The sequence below is a fragment of the Morus notabilis genome, unplaced genomic scaffold (assembly GCF_000414095.1).
Source record: "Morus notabilis unplaced genomic scaffold, ASM41409v2 Scaffold1234, whole genome shotgun sequence".
NCBI lineage: Eukaryota > Viridiplantae > Streptophyta > Magnoliopsida > Rosales > Moraceae > Morus > Morus notabilis.
Genome location: NW_010359378.1, coordinates 1 through 11,508, shown reverse-complemented (window position 1 = coordinate 11,508; position 11,508 = coordinate 1). Strand labels below are relative to the sequence as shown.

Genomic DNA, 11,508 nt, shown 5'->3' with positions numbered 1-11,508 from the left:
TAAGATTTGGCAAAGGCAACGTGTTCACAAGAAGGAGGAAGGCTGTTCCAGAACCTGTGCAGATCCAAGAATCCTACTCAAACCCTTTGAATGAGGTAACAATTTCTGACCATCCTTTACAAGATAATTCTGAATTAGTGAATAATGACGATCAGAATCTTCCGATTGCCATTAGAAAAGGAACTAGAGAATGTACAAATCGACCTTTATATCCTCTTGCACATTTCTTATCCTTTAACAGTTTCTCACCATCTCATAGAGCCTTCCTTGTAAGCCTAAATGCCATCACCATTCCAACCACTTTGTCCGAGGCTTTAGCTAATGAAAAATGGAAACAAGCTATGAATGTGGAAATGGAGGCGTTGGGGAAGAACAAAACTTGGGAGTTGGTGAAGTTACCGGAAGGAAAGAGACCAGTGGGTTGTAAATGGGTGTATACTGTGAAGTATAGAGCAGATGGGTCGATTGAGAGATACAAGGCGCGGTTAGTAGCAAAGGGGTATACTCAGACCTATGGGATCGATTATCTGGAGACATTTGCCCCTGTGGCAAAGATGAATACAGTACGAGTATTGTTGTCACTAGCGGCGAATTATGGTTGGGAATTGCAGCAGTTTGATGTCAAAAATGCTTTCCTACATGGGGAATTAGAGGAGGAGATTTATATGGAGGTTCCACCAGGATATGGGAAGAATTTGACTACTCACACTATGTGTAGATTGAAGAAGGCACTATATGGCCTTAAGCAGTCACCACGGGCATGGTTTGGGAGATTTGCAAGAGTTATGCTGAATTTGGGATACAAGCAAAACCAAGGGGGTCATACATTGTTCATTAAGCATTCAACTTCAGGGGGAGTTACAGCTCTTTTAGTGTATGTTGATGACATAATATTGACAGGAGATGATTCTAAGGAGAAGCAGGTCTTAAGTCAGTATTTGGCTAAGGAATTTGAGATTAAAGCATTAGGAAGGTTAAAGTATTTTCTTGGTATTGAGGTTGCTCACTCGAAGCAGGGAATCTTCATTTCTTAACAGAAGTACGTCACAGATCTTCTCAAGGAAACTGGCGAGACAGCATGCAAACCAGCGATCACACCTATGGACCCGAATTTAAAACTTGGGAAAGCAGAGGAAGATGCCGCAGTAAATAGGAAAATGTATCAACATTTGGTGGGAAGACTCATTTACTTGTCTCACACACGACCAGATATCGCATATGCAGTGAGTGTAATTAGCCAGTTTATGCATAGTCCAAAGGAAGTCCATCTACAAGCAGCCTATCGAGTCCTACAGTACCTGAAGGGAACGCCGGGAAAAGGTATCTTGTTCAAAAGAAATGGAGGGTTAGTTCTTGAAGCATACACTGATGCCGATTACGCTGGATCAATTGTTGACAGAAGATCGACATCAGGATACTGCACCTTTCTTGTGGGGAATCTTGTAACTTGGAAAAGTAAAAAACAAAGCGTGGTAGCTCGATCAAGTGCAGAGGCTGAATTCAGAGCCATAGCTCAAGGAGTGTGTGAACTACTTTGGTTGAAGATTATTCTTGAAGATTTGAAGGTCAAGTGGGACGGCCCTATGAGACTTTACTGTGACAACAAATCTGCGCTCAGCATAGCTCACAACCCAATACAACATGACCGGACCAAACACATTGAAATCGACAGACACTTTATTAAGGAGAAGTTAGAAAGTGGGCTGATTTGTATGCCTTATGTGTCTACACATGGACAACTTGCTGATGTCCTTACCAAAGGACTGAATAGCTCAGTTTTTCATACTATTGTATCCAAGCTGGGAATGGAAAATGCATATTCACCAGCTTGAGGAGGAGTGTGGAAAAAACTGTATATAGCTGGAATGCAGGCTGGAAAGCCGTGTACAGCTAGGTGATTTTAGGCAATTAGTTCGATGGATTATTTCCTTAGAATTAGAGATAGTTTCCTAATTTGATAGGATACAAACTTAATAGTAAGGCTATTGGAGTGAATGTATATATGTATGCAGTGTATACCGTGATTAATATGAATGAAAATAAGAAGTTTTCATTTCAGCTTCTCTTTGTCAATTCACCACAATAATAACAGAAAATCATAGTTCTTTTCTGTGACAAGCCCCTTGCTAAAATAGGCGATTGACCACCCCTCCTGCATGAGTACCACTCCTACACCACTCCCCGATGCATCCGTTTCCAGGACAAACGTTTTAGCAAAGTCTGGCATGGCCAAAACTGACATGCCTCGCATCCTACTCTTCAAGCTCTGGAAGGCCTCCTCAGCTTGTGGATTCCATTGATATGCCCCTCTCTTGAGCAGGTCGGTCAACAGCTTGGCGATCATTCCATACCCTTCGACAAACCGTCGGTAATAGCCGGTCAGCCCAAGAAATCCTCGGAGTTCTCGTGGGGAACGGGGGGCTGGCCAGGATGAAACTGCATGCACTTTTGCGGGATCCGCAGCAACCCCATCACTAGAGATGATGTGCCCGAGGTACTCAATCTGGGAACGGCCAAAGGAGCACTTTTTATAGTTGGCATAGAGCTACTCCCGAACCAACACTTGTAAAACCAGCTCTAAATGCTTGCTGTGCTCTTCCCACGTCCTACTGTAAACTAAAATGTCATAAAAAAAACTAAGACAAATTTTCGTAGGTAAGGGCGGAATACCGTGTTCATTAAATATTGAAACGTGGCAAGGGCGTTGGTGAGACCAAAAGGCATCACGAGGAACTCGTAATGCCCCTCATGAGTCCGAAATGCAGTTTTCTCCACATCTTCCTCACAATCTCTGATTTGGTGATAGCCCGAGCGAAGGTCAAGCTTCAAAAAGACGCTGGCGCCATATAACTCATCCAACAATTCGTCTATCGTGGGAATCGAAAATCTGTCTGGAATTGTTATTTGATTGAAGGCCCGGTAATCAACGCAGAATCGCCAGCTGCCATCTTTTTTCTTGACCAGCAACACGGGGCTTGATAAGAGGCTGGTGCTGGGTCTGATTATGCCCGAAGCGAGCATCTCACCCACAAGTTTCTCTATCTCCTCCTTCTGGATGTGAGGATATCAATAAGGCCATATGTTGGGAGGGAGAGCCCCCTTGTGTAGAGCGATGTGGTGCTCTCGTGCCCGACATGGTGGCAGTCCCCCGGTAACTAAAATACCTCATTAAAACGGCTCAAAGTTCCTTCCAGCTCTCGTGGTATCGTCTCAGCTTGGGAATTTGGGACCTCGTTGGTTGCCAAACTGATTTCTAATAATACCACGACTTGCTCCAAACCCAAGGATCGGGAAATGGCTCGGAAACTGACTCTTGAGCAGCAAAGCGTAGGATCCCCTTGCAGACACACCCAACACCCATTAACCAAGATTTTAAGGGTAAACTGGGTCCAATCGGCTCGAACTTCCCCCAACGCCTTGAGCCAAGTTACACCGAGTACTAAATCCACGTTCCCCAACTCAAAGGGAAAGAAATTTTTCCTCACCTAATGCCCTTGAATCATCACCAGTACCTTGCGACAAACTCCCTTATGTTGGAACATCATCCCGTTTCCAACTTGGATCTTATGGCTGACCGATAGATCCATGGGTATTCCCATCTCCTTAACCAAGGTGGAGGAGATGAAGCTATGTGTTGCGCCGCTGTCAATGAGGATGACGACCTCCCTTCCATCGATAGAGCCCTTCACCTTCAAAGTCTTGGCCGACGAACAACCGTTGAGGGAATTAGGGGATAGAGCTGCAATTTCGGCGGCCGTTTGAACCACGGGTTCATGCTCCTCCGTTCCCTGGCCGGACTCCTCCTCGCACTCTCGGTCTGATTCCTCGTCTGTGATCATCAACACCTACAATGTTCGACTCTTACAAGAGTGGCCGGAACTGAATTTTTCGTCGCACCTAAAGCACAACCCTCTCGCTTTCCGCTGCTGCATCTCCTCGAAGGATAGGCACCGAAACCCAAATTCTCCGCCAGAGTGGGTTTTCCCAGTCGGTGCTGTGATTCCCCTGGAGGGTGTGTTTGGCTCGTGACTCAGTTCGGATTGAAGGGAGCTATCTTTTGGTTTAGCAGCTGGGTATGGGTTGTAAGTGTTGGAGCTGAACCGACCCATATACTCGCCCCTGGAGCCCCACCCAGCCTTAAAATCTTCTGACCCGAACCACCGCTTCCAAGCGGTCCTCCACTTGTTGGGCCAGATCCATGGCTTCCAGCGGGTTCATAGGCCTGTGCATCCTTACTTCGGCCCTGATGTCTTCTCGAAGCCCATTTAGGAAGGCCCCCTTGAAGATCGGTTCTGGCACCCCCCTCATGGATGCCGCAAGAGACTCAAACATATCGCGATAGTCGGCCACTCCTCCGATCTGCTTGAGTGACATCAGTCTCTCCGTCGGTTCGCGGGCACGGCTGAAGCGCTGGATGACGGCCGTCCGAAGATCCCGCCAACTGGTAAAAGGGTCCTGCGTATCCACCCATTGAAACCACCCTAGGGCTCTTCCCTCCATACATACCGAAGCTACCAAAATCCGCTCCTCATCCTCGATCGCATTCACGGCGAAATATCGCTCAGCTCGGAACACCCAACCATATGGATCCTCGCCCTGAAAGATAGGGAGCTCCAGTTTCTTCCCACGGAATTCCCCACACACCCGCTGCCAGACCGGCAATGGTCGACGGTGAACTTCATCCCCTTCCCTCCTTGGAACCGGAGATTCCTCACGGTTAACCACTCAGCCTCTCTCTGGTTCGCGTCTCGGTGGAGTTCGATCGAGATTTCTGACTGGCTCTCTCCTCGGTTGGCCTCTGCCGACGATCCTCGCCTGTCTCTGTAACAACTCTTATATCCTCAGCATCGACCCTTGAAGCTCCCCCTCTATTATCCAACCGATCGACGTTCTCTTGCAATTGTGGAACGCGATCAACCATAGCTCCCATTATCTGCACGCCTTCGTGGATGTCTTCCATTCGGTGTTCCAGTGTTGCGATACGTTCAGAAACGCGCGGTTCAGGTGGAACGTTGTCCATGGGACCGGTGGCTCTGATACCAAGCTAATATAACCCCAGGAATTCTGGGTAAATCTTTATTTTTTTTTAATCAACTGAAGGGAAAATTGAACGGAAATACAGATAGGAGGAATTCGAGGTTCCTCTGCCTCACTAGTTCTACACTGCAATGACCACAATTTTCATACCCCACTCCCTTGCATCTCTCCCTTTTAATATTCCCTCGATAACCGAAGGCATAACTAATTCACACCCTCCCAGACCTTAACGTGACCTCATAACATAATTGAAACAAGATTGACATGTCAGCAGGAAGAATATCAGTTTTGGGCCATGTCCTTGCCTGACACTTCCTTTGAGGTACCTAAACCCAATATTTCCAGTGAACCACCATTGGAGCCGAGTGGACCACCATCAGAGCCGAGTCAAATTCAAGGAGACAAGGAGTCCAGGGGCAAGGAACTTCAAGTTTACTCAAGGCGTCAGAAGAACCCTAAACCAGTGGACCGACATCCTGAGCTTCCTCCTGCGCCTTGTCAAACTGATGTCCTGAGACCAAATCCCACCAAAGTCATCCAAGGTAACATAGATTCTTCCCCCACTACAGATAACACATATTATATGGATGATCTCAACAGGCCTATTGCCCACAGAAAGGGGGTAAGATCTTGTACTCAGCATCCTATCTCAAAATTTGTGTCCTATGAGAAGCTGTCTCCCAATCTTCGAGCTCTCATCACAAATCTGGAGAATGTTGCTATCCTGAATTGCATACAAGAGGCCTTACAGCATCCTGATTGGAGAAAGGTAGTAAATGAAGAAATCCAAGCACTGCAGAAGAATGGCACATGGGAGATTACTAAATTACCGTCCTGTGAGTTGTAAGTGGGTCTTTAATGTCAAAAACAAGGCAGATGGAAGTATAGACCGGTACAAAGTAAGGCTGGTGGCAAAAGGATTTACACAGACCTGTGGGATTGACTATCAGGAAACTTTTGCACCAGTCACGAAGTTGAACACAATCCATGTCTTACTATCCTTGGCGGTCAACCTTGATTGGGGCTTGCATCAACTAGACGTCAAAAATGCATTCCTCAATGGTGATCTTGAAGAAGAAGTCTACATGGAAATTCCTCCATGTCTAAAACACTCCAGTAGCAACAATCTAGTATGCATACTTCAGAAATCACTCTATGGGCTTAAGCAGTCCCCAAGAGCGTGGTTCGAGAGGTTTACTAAGGTCATTAAAAGAAAGGAATATTCACAAGGACAGTTTGATCACACTCTTTTCATTAAGAGACTTCCTGGTGGTAAGATCACAATTCTCAGTCTACGTTGATGATATAATTGTTACAGGGAATGATGAAGAGGAAATATCCCGACTTAAAACAGTTCTACGTAGAGAATTTGAGATTAAAGATCTAGGAGCTTTGAGATATTTTCTTGGAATGGAGGTAGCAAGGTCAAGCAAGGGTATTTCAGTTTCGCAACGAAAGTACACCCTTAACTTGTTAAAGGAAACAAAAATGCTTGGATGCAAACCCTCCGATACTCCTATGGATCCATTCAACAAGATAGGCTCAAAAGAAGACTCGGCTGCTATCGACAAGGGAAGATATCAAAGACTAGTCAGGAGGTTGATCTACTTATCTCACACGAGACCTGACATCAACTTTGCAGTGAGTATGGTTAGCCAGTTTAAGAACAACCATACAGAAGAGCATCAAGAAGCTGTGTATAGGATACTACATTACTTAAAAATGACTCCAGGCAAAGGATTATTTTTCAAAAAAGGAGATAGTTGAGATTGGAGATTTTCTCAAATGCAGACTGGGCTGGGTCCTTAACAGATAAGAGGTCTACTTCGGGTTACTGTACTTATGTCAAGGGCAATCTAGTCACTTGGAGGAGTAAGAAGCAATCGGTTGTGGCACGTAGTAGTGTAGAAGCTAAATTTCGTGCCATGGCCCATGATATTTGTGAAGGGATGTGGTTAGAAAGGTTGCTTGAGGAACTCCAGTTCTCTCCTAATACACCTATGAAGTTGATGTGTGACAATCAAGCAGCAATCAGTATTGCTAAGAATCCAGTTCATCACGATTGAACCAAACATGTAGAGATCGATCACCACTTCATCAAAGAAAAGATAGAGCAAGAGGTCATAGAAGTGGATTACACTCCTACACGGCAACAGACTGCAGATATAATGACAAAGGCTATTCCTAGAGCTCAGTTTGACATACTACTCTCCAAGTTGGGAATGATTAATATTCATTGCCCAGCTTGAGGGAGAGTGTGAAATTTTGAAGATGATAGGCTGTAAATAGGAGATTTGCTAGGCTGTAAATAGCTGTAGATTAATTTCTATAGATAGCTGTTAGTTTCCTTTTATGTAGGATTTGACAGATTGAATCAAGGAATTACCAGGCTGTTGGTAATCTCCTCTTCCTATAAATGTATATTGCAGCATAATGAATAATATAGAAGAAATTTCTCTCTGATTTTCTTCAACCATCAATAGCAATCAAATGTCATCCATATGCTATATGTGTAGGTAAATTTAGCACAAATAATAGCAATCAAGAGTGATTTTCCTACTCAAATGCTAAAATTCAGCATTGAAACACTAATTTAACATTGCGTAGGAGATGCTCTAACAACATAGATGCTACTGGTCCATCTTTTAAGCCACATAAGAAAGTCATCTTCTTTAAATGGGCAGGCTATTACAAACTGACACTTGCAATGCCCATAACAAAAAGGTATTCAAAAAACTACTATAATGTCAAATATGAAGAAATTAGTCTCCAATTTGAAATCCCAACAAATAGCTAAATCAAGCAAGAAAATTTTAGCTTTACTTCTTGGCAAGTAGAAATTCAATACAGTGGAATACAAAACCTCCACTAACTTATTAAAACATCCATTCGTTCGTCAAAGACCACCAATTACGATCGAATAAGTAATCAAACATAAAGATAATATGTATTAAAAAAAAAAAGATAAAGAGAAACTCACAACAGCAGTGGCATCATGTAGAACTGGAGTAATTGTCCACTCACCCTTGTCCTGAACCAAAACCAACGCAACAACAAAAACGACGACAAACCCATATCAATTCTAACGACGAAAAACATCCTCAAATTCACAGAGGCAATTCATCGAACAGTTCATGAGCATGAATTGGAAAGGGGGGAAAAAAACATCATTGTATAGGGAGAAAATATGATGGTTGGGGTTGTCGTACCGAGTTGGGGTCGAGTGTTGAGAGACAACGAGGACATCGGGGGCAACCAAGGCCGGGATTTATGGTGGGATCGTGGTGGAGATTTCCTCTTTTTAGCTTCTCCTCGTACACTTCTCTCGTCCCCATTATTTGTCTTCTCGATTCGATAGGCTCTTCTGCCGAACGCAAACGCCACTCAAAAGATTTGCAATTCGCGACCTCGTTTCTCCATAACCTTTGCTTTACCGGAGTTTTGTATTTTAAGGAGGCTTTTTTGCATAGGACCTCCTTAACTTTTGGCGATTAACAAATTGATCCCCAATTGTTTTTTATTTTTGCAATTAGCTCCTCAACGTTTGAAATTCCAATTGAAGTCCAATTAAAAACGACCGTTTAATGTTATACGGATTTAATCACGCGACTTTACTTGGGGGCATTAGATGGTCATTTCCTAGAAGAAAGAAACACCACCAACCAACCCCTTTCTCTCTGTAACTTTCTCTCTCTCTGTGCAACACCACCAACCCCTTTCTCTCTGTAACTTTCTCTCTCCTCCCCAAACGCCGTCCTCCAGTCGCACGACCGCATCATGGGCCTCGATCTCCCCTCCGGCGGCCACGGCTACTATACCTCCGGCGGGAAGAAGTTCTCGGCGACTTCCATTTACTTTGAGAGCTTACTGTACAAGGTCAATTCGACGACTGGGTATATTGAATTATAATTTGAATTATGGCTGATCACGATGTGAATTATAATTTGTGATTTTTTTTTGGGTTGTTATTGGTATATTCGGATCTGTGTGTTGTTTAGGTTGTAGATTGTGAATTTGGTGACTGTTGGTGGATGTGTGATTTCCAATGTTGTATGTAGTTATATATAGGATTTGTTTTGTTTTAAAATTGTTGGATATGGTCGGCTGGAGAATTTGTTTTCATTTTGTTTTAATTGGAGGGTGCTTTGTTAGATTCTTAGTGTCGGATCAAGATTAGTTGATCAATGAGAGAGAGAGAGAGAGAGAGAGAACCCAGAAGTTTCTGGGTTTTTCATTTATCAAGTTTGTTTCCCTTTTTTTTTTTATTGATGAATCTGGGTGTGTTTTTGTTTGCTACTTGAAGAAATGCATATGCCCAACAAACGACCATGTTCATCAGAAAGAGAGAGAGAGTTCTGGTTTTTTTTTTCTTTTTTTTTTCTGTTCTTTTCTGGAAAAGTGTTCGTTTCTTCTAAGAAATGACCATCTAATGCCCCTAAGTAAAGTCACATGATTAAATCCGTACAACGTTTAATGGCAGATCTTAATTAGACCTCAATTGCAAAGAATTTCGAAGGTTAAGGAACTTATTGAAAAAAAAAATTAAGAACCAATCTGGCAATCGTTGAAAAATTAAAGGGGGTTTAATGTAAGAAAAGCTTTTTAAGGAACTAAACTATGTTTATATCCCATTTTGTCCATAACTTTTAAGGGATTGTTCTTTTATATTTTTAAGTTACGGTGACTTGAGTGATCATCTTGAGTTGAGTTTGAGTTATAATTTGAGTTGAAGTTGTAACTTGAGTTTATGTTTAGATGTATGTATTTGAGTTATGATTTGAATTGAATCTTTTTGAGTTTGTGTTTAGGTAGTTCAAAACTTAGGGGTTGTTCTTTTGTAACAAAACTCAGAAAAAGTTTAAACTCAAATTACAACTTTATTCAAGTTCACGTTCTTTTAAATTCCAACTTTATTCAACTTTACTTAACTTTATTCAAATCACAACTTTAACTCAAGTTATAACTCAAATTCAACTCAAAAATTACACTCAAGTTACACTCTAAAAGAACAACCCTTTAAATTTGCATTTAGATAGTATTTTAATAAAAACTCAATAGTGATGAAAAAAATTAATAGGGTATATGGGTGGGGTTTTATTCCTCTTTTCGTTGTGAATGCATAGAAAAAAAATCATCTTCATCAGAATTAAAATTATGGGTGGGGTTTTATTCCTCTTTTCGTTGTGAATGCATAGAAAAAAAAATCATCTTCATCAGAATTAAAATGAAAAAGTTATGGCATTTTTAAGAATATAAAAAATATTGTTCATTAACTTGAGTTCGAATTTATGAACTCGAGTTTAGCCTTAAATTCGAGTTCAAACTCAAATTTTACAAAAGAATATGAACTTGAATAAAGTTATAACTCGAGTTCAAACTTTTTTTAATTTTTGTTGTAAAAAAACAACCCCTAAAATGTTTCAGAATGGGTCCCTAAACTTAGGTTGTCTGACACTCAATTCTTAAAATCTCAATGTAAAAATGACACGATTTTTTTCTTAATAGTCGTGGCCTAAGATATCAAATTATAAAATTAACCTCTATTAAATTGTACATTATTGTCTTCTGAATATTTCATGTTGTGGATTAATTTAGAACAATTTTATAGATTATGGACATGATATAGAACGTCTTGAAAGTCAATGATTAAAATGAGATTTTTCTGATAGTTCGAGGTACTAAAAATAAGATTAGCCCTTATTTCTTTCACAAGTATTGTTTTCTTAATATTATAGTTTAAAATTTAAAAATAGACAGGGATAATAAATGTAAATAATTTATTGCATTTTTAGTGCTGAGTTACGAGACAAAGGGGGGGACTTCAATATGTAAACTTAACAAATCTCTATATAGTTTAAAACAAGCATCAAGAAAAATAGTTTGTTAAGACTTTCAGCCCTAGGTGATGCTCGCTAGAGACAATTAGAATATACATGTTCTTTTCATAACTTATGTTGAGAATTTGAGTTTAATTAGAAAATAAATTTTATGTGAGAAAAAATACTGTAATAAAAAAGTTGAGTTGAAAATTTTGTGAGAAAAAATACTATAACAAAAAAAATTTAAATTGTGATTTAAGTTGTAAAAAGAACATGCTTGTTCATCCAAACAGAGGAAGACAACTTCACAGTTGTCTTGGTTGTATGCGGATGATGTCATAGTGATAGGAAATGATTTGAAGAAAATTCAATAGCTTAAAAGTTTTCTAATGTAATATATTGAGCCAGCCGTAGGAAAGAATCAAAAAAACAAGAATAAGAGAGAGTGAGTCAGTTGAAATTTCGGGACCGTTTTCCAAGAGCATTGTTGGATTTTCGTTCCTGAAAATTGGTTAGGGGCTCGTATTGTTGTGGGCTTTTCGATGTTGTTACTGTGTTTGACAGGGTGGTTTCATTACGGCAAATCTGATTTCATTTAGAGGATAGTATATGGACAGCTTGGAGGTGATTTTCGGCGCATTTGTCGTCTGGT

At 41.2% G+C, this 11,508-nt stretch overlaps 1 protein-coding gene across 1 annotated transcript in view; it reads right to left on the bottom strand.

The window, feature by feature from the left end:
* The window catches only part of LOC21388080, a 32,968-nt gene extending 24,482 nt beyond the window's left edge, over positions 1 to 8,486 (bottom strand). Inside the window, exons 1-2 of the mRNA XM_010094197.2 lie at positions 8,247 to 8,486; positions 8,018 to 8,068 (exon numbers count right to left, since the gene is read on the bottom strand). Coding sequence (XP_010092499.1) covers positions 8,018 to 8,068; positions 8,247 to 8,372 — 177 coding nt within the window. The 5' untranslated portion in view covers positions 8,373 to 8,486. The remainder of the gene's footprint in view (positions 1 to 8,017; positions 8,069 to 8,246) is intronic.
* Between the last annotated feature and the right edge of the window lie 3,022 nt (positions 8,487 to 11,508).